The sequence below is a fragment of the Pyrgilauda ruficollis genome, unplaced genomic scaffold, assembly GCF_017590135.1.
Source record: "Pyrgilauda ruficollis isolate IOZ18807 unplaced genomic scaffold, ASM1759013v1 scaffold129, whole genome shotgun sequence".
In the NCBI taxonomy this organism is placed as follows: Eukaryota; Metazoa; Chordata; class Aves; order Passeriformes; family Passeridae; genus Pyrgilauda; species Pyrgilauda ruficollis.
Window position 1 is genome coordinate 256,521 of NW_024511321.1, and position 15,805 is coordinate 272,325.

At 48.8% G+C, this 15,805-nt stretch overlaps 1 protein-coding gene across 1 annotated transcript in view; it reads left to right on the forward strand.

Annotated features, from left to right (window-relative positions):
• TXNDC16 (thioredoxin domain containing 16) overlaps positions 1 to 15,805 on the forward strand; it is a 39,806-nt gene that overhangs the window by 2,826 nt on the left and 21,175 nt on the right. Inside the window, 12 exon segments of the mRNA XM_041458547.1 lie at positions 3,355 to 3,558; positions 4,473 to 4,555; positions 5,305 to 5,400; positions 5,719 to 5,740; positions 6,232 to 6,372; positions 6,896 to 6,986; positions 8,912 to 9,068; positions 10,532 to 10,698; positions 11,029 to 11,089; positions 12,534 to 12,675; positions 13,378 to 13,524; positions 13,972 to 14,031. Coding sequence (XP_041314481.1) covers positions 3,390 to 3,558; positions 4,473 to 4,555; positions 5,305 to 5,400; positions 5,719 to 5,740; positions 6,232 to 6,372; positions 6,896 to 6,986; positions 8,912 to 9,068; positions 10,532 to 10,698; positions 11,029 to 11,089; positions 12,534 to 12,675; positions 13,378 to 13,524; positions 13,972 to 14,031 — 1,336 coding nt within the window. The 5' untranslated portion in view covers positions 3,355 to 3,389.

A 15,805-nucleotide genomic window follows, 5' to 3' on the forward strand; every position in this document is an offset into this window, starting at 1 on the left:
GGCATTAAAGTCCAGGCTGGTGGTTTTTTACTGAGCCCAAGGAAGCCCCTGGATGGTGGAGGTGGCTCCAGCTGGCTGGGCAACCCATAATTCTGTAGGACAGCAGTTCTTCCTTGTCCTGTGACTCTTAAATCCCACCCCACAACACTCTCCTGTGGGATTATGTTTTTTTCTGACTCAGAGATGTGGTAATTGAGAGGTGTTTAAAAAACTTTCATTTTATTTTTAGTTATATGTGAAGGGTGAGATAATACAGATGCTATAATTTATGTTATTATAATTAGAAGTGAACTATTTCTTAATTTTATAAGTGTATTTTAGCTTATTGGTTTTTCTTACACTATGTTGTAAATATGTTAAAGTTAATTATTTAAAATTGCCCCTTGTGGGTCTTGCTACAATGCATTTTTTACAGTTTTATTTTTCTAAAGTATTTAGTCTTATTTGTAAGGTTATATTTTGAAACTTGTTTCTAGTTTTATTTATTTTTTAATTATGTTTGTTTTATTTTATGGTATTTTTAAGTTAGTATTTCTTATTTTAAGGTGTGTATATAAATATATATTATATAAGCCTTCTATCAAGCCTTGAAAATTTTTTATAAATTTATTTTTTACACCTTCCTTTGAGGAAGCTGAGTTTCCTCAGAGATAAGTCTTGGCAGCTGAGATCTGTGTGAGGAAAAGTGTCATGGAAAGCAGCTGGGATCAGAGGTGATCCCAGCCCATGGACTCCACTGCAGGATTCCCAAACAAAACTGATGTGGCACAAGCAATTTCTGCCCCCACAAGAGTTTGGGCTGGATATCTCTGGTGGATTTGGTTTCACTTCAGGTCACCTACAGTGACCTCAACCACCTTGCCTGGCTCTGCCTTGGAATGATGACAGTGGAAACACGAGCCAGGCCTGGCATTCCCTCAGTGCTGTGCTAGGCTGCCCCTTGTCCGTGGCTTAAGTTTTCCCAGCAGTGACACCGAGCTGGTTCACACATCCCTGGTATTTTCACACATCTCTGGCGATTCTGCAAGTGTCAGTGGTGCAGGGTTCTGGCTGCTTCCAGCCCTAGGGGGTTCATTTTCCATTGATGGGAAAGAGGTGACAGAGGAAATGGCCTAAAAGCTGAATATTCATGTCTGGCTTGATGGGGAGCAGAGGGAAGCTGCTGGGCAGGATGGAGTGGTGAGGAGCTGAGAGGACTTGGGCAGGGAAGGGATGAGCACACATTTTTCACTGGACCCCAGAATGTTTTGGGTTGGAAGGGACCTTAAATCCCATCTCATTCAAGCCCCCTGCCATGGCAGGGACACCTCCCACCATCCCAGGCTGCTCCAAGCCCTGTCCAGCCTGGCCTTGGGCACTTCCAGGGATCCTGGGACAGCCACAGCTGCTCTGGGAATTCTGTCTCAGCCCCTCCCCACCCTCCCAGCAGGAATTCTTTCCCAATCTCCCATCCATCCCTGCCCTCTGGCAGTGGGAAGCCATTCCCTGTGTCCTGTCCCTCCATCCCTTGTCCCAGGTTGCTCTCCTAGAGCCCCCTTAGGCACTGGAAGGGGCTCTGAGCTCTCCTTGGGGGCTGGAATTATGTTTTAAAGTGCTGACCCTCTCCTCCAGATATAATCCTGTGACATCTTTGAGCCCTTGGAGGCTGCTCCTCTTCCTTCTTGACAGTGAGCTCTCCCATTTGACCTGGGCTGGTTCCCACGTGCCAGGATTGTGTTTATTTTTCCATCCTGCCGTAGCCAAGTTTGTCATTTAATAAACATCACCCCCCCAGCCTGATCCCTGTCCCCTCTGTAAGCCAGGGGAACAGATGGGAGGGCACAGGACCAGAAATGCCTGACACTGCCCAAAGCTGGAAAGGAGACAACTGGAGATTTTGAGATGAAAAGAAAAAAATGAATGTGCTTCCAGCTCTGTCGTGCCTTCAGTCTGATCCAAACCCCTCAGCTCCTGGAGAAGGAGTGAGTGTGCCTGTCAGTAGCTCCTCACTCCTGGAGCATGGCAGAGGATCTTTCCCTGCTTGTTTTTGGAGTGTTTGAGCTTGGGTTGATCCCAGGGCAGCCGTGGTGAGCTGACAGCCTCTGCCAGGGTTGGAGGAGTGACAGCCCTTGGACACAGGGGTGTTTGTTGAGGGAAGCAGCTGCAGCTCGTGATGTAAATTCTGCATGGATTCAGTCCCAGCTTTGTCCCTTTGTTGAGCAGGGAGCAGCCACGCTCCAGCAGCAGAGAGCAATCCCTGAGGAGCAGGCTGGGAAGGAATGGAGTGGGAACAAGGTGGCTTCTCATCCTTTAACCTCCTCACATCATCTGCCGTGGCCTGGAGTGAGCAGAATCTCAAAATCCCAGATTGGTTTTGGTTGGGAGGGACCTTAAAGATCATCTTGTTCCATCCCAAGGGCAGGAAAAAATATACACTTAATGAATGTATTCTCTGAGGAAGTCAGGGTGGCTACCAAGAAGTAGCAAAATCAGTAGCCAGAAGCAGAAAAGATTTTACAGAAGTCTGACTTATTGCTATGCATATTTTAGGTCAAGGGTAATCTGATTTTTTAATTAATCCTCTAAAGGTTAAATTGTATAGAATGTCTGATCACAGAGTAAAGAAAAAAACCCAGCAGTATATACAAAAATAGCATCCATTTAAGTTACATAAATCCTTATAAATATAAGAGAGAAATCAGTTATTCTATAAAAAAAAATAATTTGGAACATGTGTTCCTGAAGCACCAGCAGAACATCCTCATGCTAAGGACTTCAGCTAGAAAATCTTTATAAATATACCTGCAAAATTCTTCCTCACTCTGACCAGAAACAAGCGCCAGAAGATGCACATTTCTATTTTGCACTGAAACAGGAGCTCTCCTATTTGAATCTCAAATGGCCATTGGGTTTTTGGCAACCACAGCACGTCCCATCCCTTTGCAAACACCTTTCAGGGCCACATCAATTCTGCTGGCATCCTCGAGGCTTTGTAGCAGGAATTGAGACAGTTTGGGCGGGGGTTTGTGGATGATGCTGTCACTGCTTTGATGCCTGTGCATGGAATTTTTGTTTGACTCAAAAGAAATAAAGAGGAGGGAGGAAAACCAGCCCTAAGCTGAAAGCACTGAGGGTCTGTGCACTTGAAGGTGCCACTCAGAGGGAAGAGTGGCCTCTGCTGTCCACTTTGCAGTTGTCTGAGTCACCTGTGGATTGAGTGACTAATTCATAATATCCTCAAGGTGTTTGTGTCGTATTAATAATAATTTCCACAGTTGGAAATTACAGTCATGTAACAGAGACTAAAACAGAGAAACACTCATATATGTGTTTGTGTGTGTTTATGTATTTTTTGTTATTATTTTTTTCTCCCAGTTGTGACTCTCCTGTGCCTGTAGCTGGGAACAGCCATGCCAGCCCAAAAGGACACATGGGTTTCTTCCTTGGTTTTCCTTCTCTTCTGTGCCTCCTCCATCCCACAATGTGGAAGTGCCAGCCTGCAGCAGGAGCCGAGCCCCCAGCACTATTTCAGTGGCTTGGAAGCTGGAAAACCATCCTTGGCTTTTTTCACCCCCAGTGGTACGTGTTTAGTGTGAGTTTCCATCAGCCTGGGGGCTCAGCAAGGCATGGTGAGAGTGGAACAATCACAGAATCATGGAATGGTGTGAGTTGGAAGGATCTTAAATCCCATCCTGTCCCACCCCCTGCCATGGCAGGGACACCTTCCACTATCCCAGGCTGCTCCAAGCCCTGTCCAGCCTGGCTTTGGACATTTCCAGGGATCCAGAGGCAGCCACAGCTTCTCTGGGAATTTTCTCTCAGCCAGGAATTCCCAGTTCCCAGTCTCCCATCCATCCCTGCCCTCTGGCAGTGGAAGCCATTCCCTGTGTCCTGTCCCTCCATCCCTTGTAAAGGTCTCTCTTCATCTTCCTTGTTGGCTCCTTCAGGCACTGGAAGGCTGCAATTAATTCACCCCAGACCCTTCTGTTTTCCAGCTCTCAGCCTTTCCTCTAGCAGAACTGCTCCATCCCTCTGATCCTCAGTGAATGGGCAGTTCTTGGGATTTTTAAACCCAAAGGGGTTTTGAAGAACTGGTCAAGTGTTGTGTTAGCACAATTCCAGTGCTCCTGACCTCCTGGGATGGGTTCTTTCCTGGCTGTGTCCTCAGGCACAGTCCTTCAAACATCTTCATTCATTTTTTGGGTTATTTTCTGGAGGTATTCTGGAGGAGAAAGCCAGTTTCCTAGGGAATTTTCCCCTCTTCCATACTACCTGCTAGAAAAAGTAGGAATCCCTTTCATGAGGGAGAACTAGAGGCTGTCATGGATTAGAAGACCCTTGACCTTGCTTTTGTTCTTCGTGATCCCCTGGGTGTGATTTCCCAAAGACATTGGCATGGGCTGAGGAACATCTCCCACATCTCAGTGGGCTCAGGATGATGCTCTTCACCCTGAGCACTTGCAGAGGATATTTTTTTTGTGTGTGTGTTTCAGTTTCCCCTGATGCCCAGCCCTTCTTGGAGCAGGTTGAGAGTTCAGCTGAGGCCCTCCAGGACTATGGTGTTTCTGTGGTGAAGGTAAATGGGGCTCAGGGAAGCTGCTGGGTGGGATGGATAAGTAGGAGATGAGCAGAGAAGGATTGGGTACAGATTTTTTCCTAGGATCATGGACTCACAGAACAGCTTTGGATTTCAGGGAGCTTAAAGCTCATCTCTTTCCACCTCACCTTCCATGGACAGGAACACCTTTCACTATCCTGGGTATCCCTGTCCAGCCTAGCCTAGAACATTTCCAGGGATGGAAAATCCCCAATTTCTCTGGGCAGCCTGTTCCAGTGTCCATATTCCATGATGGATGAGGTTGGTTAACTTCTTTTCAGCTCAGTGCAATAAATATTTCATACAAAGGAGTTTTTAGCTGAAATTTTATGCAGATTCACGTGAGGGAATTAGAAATTCAGGCAAGTGTAATTAGACTCTAAGAAGTGCTTATATATTTATATTTGGATTTATTTAGTTTCCTCCAGCTGCAGACCAAGTTCAGTAAGGAAGCACTGATCTGTCATTTTGAATATGCTGGGCAGATCATGGTGTCCTTTGATCCCATCTGACCCAAATCAGCAGGCTGAGCTGGAAAACTGAAGTACAAACTCCACTCTCCATCTCTGGTCTCCATTTTGGTGGATTTTCCCTCCCAGAATTGATGGATTTTCCCTCCCAGAAGGTTTGGAAAGGCTGGAATTCCACTCTTGAATGGAAGAAAGCTGCAGTGGGTGTGTGTGGTCATTGTGGGGTTGATTCTGTAATTACATGTGTTTGCTATCTAGGTGAATTGTCCCAAGGAGGATGTCTCAAGATATTGTGGAAAAGAAAATGCATTAAGGAAAGCCTTCCTGTTCAGGTGAGGGGCATTTCTGGGCACTGCACTGGGGTTCCTTCCCAGTGAAAATGTTTGAAGGAAACACTGTCAGCAGTCAGAGGTGTCTGTGGAGGAATGAGAGGAGCCACGAGGACAGCAGTGACCTGTATAGTTTCGCCAAAGGTACCCCCAAAATTCCAGCACAGGCAGAGGAGATGCTTTGTCCTCAGTGTGATTCTCCCATCCTGCCCGAAGTTCCTTGGAGCAGCAGAGGGATGAGCTGTGGAATGAAACCACAGGAGAAACCCTCCATCAGTGTTCTGCTGTTCCTCTGGCCTCCCACCCCCAGAGCTATAGTCAGGCCACAAGATTTTGGGTCTAGTTCAAGGAAGAAACACTTTTTGGTGCTCTCCTTGTTGGTGGGGTTAACTCCTCTGCCCTGGGTGGGAAGGTTCAGCTCCTGGTCTCTCCAAGGGTTGTCACATGGAAGCTTTTCCATGTATCAGCTCAGTTCTCATTAACTGTTGTACTGATTTGTCCTTGGTGCCCAGCTGGAGCAGGAATTGTTTTGTCTCCCTGCTCTGTGCACAGAGCTCACCATCCCCTGATGTGGAGCCCAGCCCCACACACTAAAGCAGCACAGAATTTGAAAAATATGAAAGCTAAAACTTGGGGCATCAAGGTATTCCAGAGGCTGCTCTGAGTCAAGCTTCTCTCTTCATAATGGTTTGACACTGTTAGACTTTTCCCCTTGAGACAACTCCCCAGCACACCCCTGGGCACCTCCAGTTGGCTGTGAATCCTTAATCTGCCAGCAAGACGCTGGAATTTTACCCTGTTTTTCCCATCATACTTTTGTGGCTGCAAATTTACTCTTCAACCAGTTGCTAATGAGGTTTTCTCTGCCTCCTCAGTGCCCTGCTCTTTAATGAAGTTAAATATGTTGAAACACTGGCAGACCTTGAGAACCTTGAAAACGTGCTAAAAGGAAAATCCAACATGGTCTTTGCCTATGTACCAGCTACTGGGACAGCAGGTATGGACACTCAGCTTTCCATCTTTCCTCTCTTCCCCCAGCCTTTTTTTGGTAGAATATCCAGGAGCTGAGTTTCTGACCCAAAATCCTGCAAATGAAAATCTGAAAGGGCCCCCCAGCCACAAGATCTCTACTTCCATATGTCTTGCTTTGTTTCCAAAGGGATCAGTTGCAGCAGAAAAGTTTTTCTGGGATAAACCTTGAGAGATGGACTTGGAGAGGGAAAGCAAGCCAGTGGTTGCTGTCTTAAAAATAATAAATCCATGGGCAGATTTCTGGCTCTGCAGTGAAATGGATTCTCACACAGCACCTGTTTGCTGGGGATCAGGAATGGGATCCAGCTCCAGTTGCTCACCTCCCTTCACAGTGTGTTTTCAGACAGACTCTGTGACATTGTACCAAGAGTTTCTGAAATACTGGGCTTTGATATTTACACCTGGGAATTGATAATTGCACCTGGCAAGGATGAAACAGGAGATGTGGAGGGAACAGAGCTGAGATCACTTTGCCTTTCCCTTTGCAGAGCACAGAGCTGTGATGGAGGCAGCTTTTGTCTATGGGACCATGCACCAGTTTGTCCTGACAACTGAGGCAGCACTGCTGAAAGCCACCAGGTACATCCAGACACACCCCCACCATGGAGAGCTGCTTCCATGCACTGTTTGCCTCACTCCTGGTGTCTCAGATTCCCAAAGCATCTCTGGGATGGCATTAGGATGCTGTGCAAAGGGTGACAGTCAGATGTGTTTTCCAAAAGCTGCTGGTTGCGTTCCTGGCCTTGGAGTAGCCTTGCTGTTGGTATTGGGTGGGATTTCACAGGAGAGGAGCCCTGTGTCTCCTTTCCATGGCTGGTGGATCAAACCTCAGCCATGGGTTTCCAGGAGAGTTGATGTTAAAATCCTACAGCACTCCTACCTTGTGCTGTGATATCCAAGAGCAAGAACTGTAGCACTGCTCATGGATTTGGGAATTCCCATGCCATGGCCTCACTGGCCACCTCCTTCCCCCACAAGAGGAATTGCTTTAGAGTGGCAGATCCTTCCTTGTGACTGCTGATGTGACCTCCTGCAGTCAGGAATGTGAGGGAGGAACTGGGAACATCACATGGGGTGTTCAGCCCACAGTGTGCCCAGCTGGCCAAGAGGCCAATGGCCCCTGGCTTGTACCAGCCTGTGGCCACAGACCCAGGGCAGAGATTGTCCCCTGTGCTGGCACTGCTGAGGCCACACCTCAGACCTTGGGGTGAGTTCTGGGCTCCTCATGACAAGAAACACTGAGGGGCAGGAGCGTGTCCAGGGAAGGAAACAGAGCTGGGAAGGGTCTGGAGCCCCAGGAGGGGCTCAGGGAGCTGGGAAGGGGCTGAGCCTGGAGAAAAGGAGGCTCAGGGGGACCTTATGGCTCTGCACAGCTCCTGCCAGGAGGGGACAGCTGGGGGGGTCGGGCTCTGCTCCAGGGAACAGGGACAGGACAAGGGGAAATGGCCTCAAGTTGTGCCAGGAGAGGTTTAGGTTGAATATTAGGGAAAATTCCTTCCTGGAAAGGGTTGTTGTGTCAGAACAGGCTGCCCAGGACAGTGCTGGAGTCCCCATCTTTGGAGGGATTTAAAATCCATGTGGATGTGGCACTTGGGGACACAGCTCAGTGATGGCCTTGGCAGTGCTGGGGGGACAGTTGGACTCGGTGATCTTGGAGGGCTTTTCCAACATCAATAACTCCATCATGAGTTACCTGGCATTTTGTCACAGGCACCTTCCCGTGGTGCCATTCCATCCTTGCAGGATTTCGGGGAATTGCGCTGTGGCTCCCACTAGATGGCACGGTTGTCATTGCACAGGAATCGCCTGAATTCTCCTTAAGGCAGCACCGCCCCCTCCCGAGCTGCTGAAATGGTGGGAGCTTCTCCAGCAAGAACAGCTTCCAACCAACCCGGGCAGCAGGATTTGAGATCTTAATAGTGCACTTTGCTCTTCCATGGAGAGCTCTTAAATCCTTGTCCAAAGAAGGTGATCCCTGTTTTAGGGGTAGGGAATGGGTGCATCAGAAAAGGAAAGTGACTTCCCAAAGTTACCCACAGGCCAACAGCAGTGAAGGTGTCACAGCTAAGCAGGAATACCTTCCACTATCCCAGGCTGCTCCAAGCTCCATCCAGCCTGACCTTGGACACTTCCAGGGATCCAGGGGCAGCCACAGATGCTCTGGGCACCCTGTGCCAGGGCCTCCCACCCTCATACTTCCCAATATCCCCTCTCTCCCTGCTCTTTATCAGTGGGAAGCCATTCCCTGTGTCCTGTCCCTCCATCCCTTGTCTCCAGTCCCTCTCCAGCTCTCCTGGAGCCCCTTTAGGCTCTGGAAGAGGCTCTGAGCTTTCCCTGGAGCCTTCTTCTCTCCAGGTGAACATTCCCAGCTCTCCCAGCCTGTTCCACAGCCCTGCCAAACCCTGATCTTGAGGACAATCTGTGAGACACATCAGCAAACCTTCTCCTTCTGTCAGGGCACTTTGGACCCCTGCTCAGGGTGGGTTTTTTTTCCTCTCTCACAGCCATGATGACCCCGATGTCTCTTCTGCCTGGCTCTCGTTCTGCCACTGCCAGCAGGTCACAGAGCCAGCCCAGCCCTGCAGGAGGACAGCCCTGGCACAGCCCCTGACCCTGCTCAACATCCACAGGCACCTCAAGCTCATGGGGGCTCCCTTGGTGGTAAGGACTGGGAAGGAGGAGCTCCCTGGGTGGGAGGACAGGGAGGGATGTGAGGATGAGGGAGGTGAGAGAAGAGAGAAAGGCTGAGTGTGGGAATCTGCCCCTTCCAGGGTGGGTTCAGGCAAGGGGCAGGAATCATCTGGTGCAGCTGCCTCACCAATTCAGGACTGGCCAAAACAGAAATAAATTATTGAGGGCATTTTCCAAATTACTCTTGAGCACTGCCCAACTCAATATGAAGCTTGTTCCAGTGCTCTTGATAAAGAAACCTTCCTGATGTTCTGTCTAAACCTCCCCTGATGAAGCTTTGGACCATTTCCACATGTTCTATTGCTGGATACTCTGGAGACATCAGTGTTTCCCTCTCCACATCCCCTCAGGAAGCTGTGGAGAGCAATGGGGTCATCCCTCAGCCTCCTTTTCTCCAAACTAGACAACCCCAAAGTCCTCAGCTGCTCCTGTAGGCTCCCTGCAGGAGTTTCAGCACCCTCTGGAATCTGATATCAGTCCTTCACACCTTGGTGATCACAAGGAACAGGAGGCTCCCTGTGGCATTCACATTCTCTGAAAAAATTCCTTTGCCCAGGATTTTTCTCCTGGGAAGCTGAGAGGCCTCAGAGAAAGGGAAAACAATTCTTATCTCATTTTCTTCTCCTGTGTAGAAAGTGTTTGGAGATTGTTTACCAACAGGTGATTTCCAGACTGGATTCTGGTTTGAGTTGTTTTGACTCATTGGCCAATTAGGGCCAAGCTGTGTCAGGACTCTGGAAAGAGTCACAAGTTTCATTATTATCTTTTTAGCATTCAGTAAGTATCCTTTCTGTATTCTTTAGTATAGTTTAGTATTTCTTAATATAATAAGGTATAATTAATAAATTAGCCTTCTGAGAACATGGAGTCAGATGCATCCCTGCAAATACAATAGTTCCCTCCTATTTCCTCCTTCCACGGGGTAGAGAACTTCAGCAGCCTCCTGTTTCCAGTGGTCATCCTTGCCCATCCAAAAGGATGAGTAGATGAGCTGGGAATGCTCCTTCAGCCATTTTCCTGGATTAGGCCCATGGAGGGAAGGCAGTTCATCAAGCACCTCTGTGCTGTCATGAAGCAGCATGTCCAAGGCAGGAAGGGAAGGATTCCAGCTCTTGCATGTTGTGGCTGGGATTTTCAAACTGCCCCAGGGAGTGGATGCCAGGTAAATAAAAACGAGTGGAAATTTGACATCTGGATTGCTGAGCCACAAAAAACCCCCACAAAATAAAGCCCGGGTTTTTAGCGGGTAAGGTCATGACATGTTAGAACAGTTTAACTGGAGTTGCGTGGGTTCTGCTTCCATGGACATTTTAGAATTGGGTTTGGAAGCTTTTTCCTGAGGATTTCTGTGGCTGGGGAAGAGCTGAGGTACCTTCCACTTGTGGAGCTGTGCTGCAGCTTAACCCTGGCTGTTAATCCTGGCTGTTTTCCAGACAGAGGTTGCTGAGGACCCAGAGAAGATCTCCACTGTTCACCTGCAGCTGGGGCTGCCCCTGGTGTTCATCCTGAGCCAGAAAGAGACCTATGAGGCTGACAGGAGGACAGCAGAGTTTGTGGCCTGGCAGCTCCTGGGGAAAGCAGGAGTTGCCCTTTTGTCCAGGTATTTCTCTCAGGTGTTTTTGGGTTCTCCTTGCTTTTTGGGGGATTTCTGAGCTGGGTTACCCCAACACCAGGATGACACTCAGTGGACTCAATCACACTTGGATGAGAGGCAGTAAAACCAGGCTATATCCTGGGACAGGGTATTTCATATTTAAGGATTTGTCCAGAATTGTATTAATTTGGAAGTGTTGCTGGCTTAAGGATGGAAAAATATTCAAGACTAAGAGAGATTTTGGAGGGGAAACTTAGCAGTGATAGAATTAGGGCAGAAAGAGGAGGGATGACCTTCCATGTCTCACCATCTAATGTTCACTTTGTGTTTTGGAAGGGATCTCGTGGAGCTGAACGTTCTGCACCGGTCAAATGTGGCCCTCAAGACACCAGATGAGGTTGGATGCTGGATTTCTTTATTGGACAACTCTTAGCTCTAGAGAGGGTGGTGGGATGTTGCTCATCTCTGGGGTTGATTTGACAGAATTCCCTGAAGCTCAAGGGGAGGTGTTTTTCAAGGGTTATCCAGAGAATCTGTGGGTTTTCCATCCCCTGGAAGTGTTCCAGGCCAGGTTGGACAGGGCTTGGAGCAACCTGGGATAGTGGAAGGTGTCCCTGCCATGGCAGGGGTGGAACTAGGTGATCTTCAATGTCCCTTCCATGATTCCATGATTTGGGTGCTGCAGAACTACTGTGCCTGCGGGTAAAGAGAAAACAGTGAGTTTAGTTTGGTTCAAAACATCGAGTGACATCTCCACTACCCCTTAAGGCAACACAAGGTTGTGAGCTCCATCCAAGTGCAAATTCCCCAAAAGATTTGGACTTCTGAAGGCCTTAGAAAAGATGTCAAAAGATGGGAGAGGGACTGAGTGTGAAACAAAGAGCAAACAACCAAAGCTGTGTGCTGAGCTGCTGTAATCCAGTGCCTCTGGCAGTGAGCTGGGAGAAGGGCAGGTGTGAGTTAAATGAGGCTGATCAAGATGAGTTAAACTCTGAGGGACCTGACCCAGCTTGTGAGGCAGGCTGGAATGGGGTGCTGGCAGATGCCAGAGAACACAGATGCCCCAGATTTCCTGAACTGTCCCACTGGTGATTTCAGGTGCAGGATGAGACCTGAGCATCCCCTGAGGGCTTCCCCTGGCCTGCTGAGAGATGTGCACCTGGGTGGCTCTGGGAGCCCGTGGGAGGTGCCAGCACTTTGTCATTTCTCTCAGCTCCTGATGAACTTTCCATTTTCTCTCCAGTGCCTTTGTCTGAGCTGGTGCCAGCACTGGATTTAAGCTGACAAGGTCTCATTTCTCAGAAATTCATGTTGCTTTTTTGCTTCTTTCCATGGGTGGCCAGTCCCTGTACACTTGGGAACATTTCTCCTGGCTGAGCTCCATGAGATAAAGGATTTTTTGAGCTGGTTTCCCAGGCTGTGATGGGCTCCTCAGACCCAGCGTGACCCCTCTAATGAGGGGACATCCAAGTGGCCCCTGTACTTCCCTGCTCTCCTTCCCTGCTTGGCCACTGGGATTTTTCTTGCAGTGCTGGATCTGAGTTAAGTTGCTGGGAGATGGGGCTGGTGTTCACAGGATCCCTCATAGCCACATTTAATTAGCCACTTCTCCTTACATTTACAGGGAAACATCAGCCTGGAGTGAGAAAAACTCAAACAGAGGAGAAATTGGGTCAAGGAAATGTAACCCAGACATTCCCCTGTTTGGCAGCTTCAGGGATCTGTGACATATCCCAAAAATAAGGAGTTGGGAGATGGTGCCCACCAGCCTTGAGTCTGCTCTGCAGACAAAATAAGCAGAGGGGGATGTTGTGCTCCCACTGATTTATTGTTTTCCTCAGGGAATGCCAATCCAATACCTGGTCTTGGAAGACACTGATGAAGTTATAACCCTGGTGGAAGATAGGAACAAGGTCAAACAAATCCAGGAGGATGAGCAGGAGGAGGAGGAAGATGAGGATGAGAAAGAGAATAACAATCAAGGTGTGCAATTAATCAAGTGAAAAGCTGATTGTCATCAGACAGAAAGTGCAATCAGCATCAGACATGGCAAAGCATTAGAGAACACTTGCAAACCATTACAGTCACTTCATGGTGGCCACAAAGTGGCTCTTTCATTCTCTGAGGTCGCTGGAATATGACAGACAGGTCTGATTTTTAGTGGAAACACCAGGGAGAAAAATCAGAGCTGTTAGAGGAACAGTTGCTGTATGAGGGACAGGAATGTGCTTGGATGCTCCAAAGGCATGGGAGGGTTAAAGTGCACCCAGCACTGTGTCCTCTACAAACATCTGAAAATCATCCATCCCTACGGAAGTGTTTGAGACACATTTTTGTGAGAGCAGATCCAGACTTGCTTCCTCCAGGGAGAAAACTGTGGTCCCTGCAATGCAGAATTGAAAATGCATTTGTTCTCTGTGCAAAACTGGGGGTGTTTTCTTAAAAAAAAAAAAAAAAGGGGGCAGGATCCTAGAGGAGCTTAGAGTATTGTTCCAGTCAAGGGCAGAGATGGGATTGGGACATTTTGGGGGGGTTTGTCTGGGTGGCTGTGCCTTCTTTCCCCATACAAGATTTCACTCACACCACATCTCTGCTGAGAGGTTCTGCATTACAAAATCATGCACTGGGGTGGCCCAGGGGGCTGCAGTTCCCCCTGCCCTGGACACACCTGTGGGTTTTTTGCAGATATTCAGGATGACCAGGTGGTGGAAGCAGTTTCCAGGGACAAGAAGAGAGAGCTGCCCCTGGAGCAGATCCTTGTCCTGACAGAAGAGAACTTCCACTCTTCCCTCTCAGAGGCTGCCAGGACAGTGGTGCTGTTTTATGCCAGCTGTGAGTATGAAATGTGGCCTGGCTGTGCCTTCTGTAACTTTGGGATGTTCTCTGTGCTTTCCATGATCCTGGAGACAAGTTTTGACCATTAATCTGTGCCACATCCTGTCCCATGGGCACTAATAAAATCAGATTAAATCAGTTCTTCTCATTGGCTGATAACAGCAGATATCAATCTGATATTAAGAGATTTTTAACCTTCATTTTATAGGAAAAAAATATGGGACAAGAAGGGAAATTAATGTAGCATGGACTCATGGGCTGGCCTAGACATAGGCAGAGACATGAAACATAAAATTAAATTGTCCTTATTTATTTCAAATCTTTTAGAGCTTGAAGCACCTCAGGATGCAGAGATTCATAATGTGACATTGTCAGGCAGCAAGGTGGGGCTGGCTGTCCCCTGGCTGTCCCTCAGGGCTGTGTTTCCCCTCTCCTGTGTTTCAGGGGAAGCTGTGTCCCTGGCAGTGCTGCGCTCTTACTCCGAGGTGGCCGCTCACCTGAAGGGTAAGGAACCCCAGGGCTCAGGGTTTCACCTGCTCCTCTTGGCAGGGGGAACCAAGACATTGATGGTACCTCATTCCCTCACCTGGAATACACTCATTTTCCCCCCTCAGATTCCTAAGGAAAGTCATATCCACACCAGGACCTTTGTGTCTGATTTAGGGATCTTTGCAGAGTCTCTGCTCCCAGAGGAAAAAAACACAAGACAGGAGGGAAAATGGCCTCAAGATGCACCAGGAGAGGTTTAGGCTGGATATTAGGGAAAATTTCTTCATGGAAAGGGTTGTCCAGCCCTGGCACAGGTGCCCAAGGCAGTGGGGGAGTCCTCATCCCTGGAGAGATTTAAAAGCCATGTCATTTGTGGATGTGGGACAGTGGTGGCCTTGGCAGTGCTGGGGGAACAGTTGGACTCAGTGATCTTAGAGGGCTTTTCTAAGCTAAACAATTCCATGATTTTATGATCCTGGACACATTCAAGGCCAGGTTGGATGGGGCTTGAAGCAACATGGCATAGTGGAAATGGCCCCTGCCCCTTCCAAATTACTCTGTGATCCCATTTGCTGGGCACAGTGACTGCACGAGGGAGAATTTGGGAAGGGCCAGGGGGTGACACAGAGCAGCAAGCAGCAGGAACTGTGGCCTGGAACATGGAAATAGGGTCTTGTCCTGCCCAGGCCCAGGAGATGCCCTACACATCAATGTGCTGGGTGGCACCTCAGCTCTGCTGGAAAAAGGAGCTGTGATTATCCTTTAGAGGAAAACAGGACAGACAGGTGTGGGCAGGCCCAGGGCACAGGGCAGGACAATGTCACCTTCACAGGGATGGTGCCTCCAGGGTTTACAGTCTGGCTCAGCTGGGGGAATTCTCACAGGTGGCCACAGATCTCCATAAATAACAGAGGGATGGTGAACAATCAACAGCACTTAGTACATCAGGAAATCTGGGAACGAAGGCAGGAGGGATCCTTCAGGAGGGTCTGTGCCACGTGAGCACCACATTCAGGCCTTTAACTCCATCCCACTCTGGTTTGTGGAGAGAGGTGGATTCTTAAATGGGCTGAATCTCTTCCAGAGGTGCCTTTTTTCTCCCCTTGGTTGCAGGGGACACTGAGGTGGCTTCATCCCTCAGCTCTGTCTGTCCTGTTTTCCTCCAAAGCCAGGGATAATCACAGCTCCTTTTTCCAGCAGAGCTGAAGTCACATGGATCTGGGCAAGAGCTATTCCAGCACCTCTGGAAGTGGCTGGTGCCTTCTTCTGTTTTTTTCTCCATCAAGGCTCATTTTTCCTGGTGCTGGCAGCCCTCTGGGACTGGGCACCGTGTCCTGCAGGATTCAGCAGTGGGGACATGAATGGAGTGTGCAGAGGACCCCATAGTTTTCTGGGAAGCAGCTGCAGTGGGAGTTGCTTACAAGAAGCTGTCCTGGGAATGCTGCAGGCAGTGCTGAGGGCTGGAGGAAAGCAGTTCTGCATTCATGGTCTGCATGAAGGGAAAGTCACCAGCAGCTTTGATCTGAAATCCCAGGAATAAACAGGAAGGGACAAGAGAGGTTGTTGTTGTTTGTGGGGTTGGTGGTGGTTTGGGGTTTCTTTTGGACTTCCCCAGCAGCCAGACCAGCTAAAGGAGCAACAGAGGATGGTCTGTGGGTAAAACCCAGCCCCTTCCCAAACAACACAGGATGGTCTGTGGGTAAAACCCAGCCTCTTCCCAAGCCAGTGGCCAACCCTTGGTGGGTTCTGCAGGGCCAGGATTTTACCATGGGTGTTCTGAATCACTTGA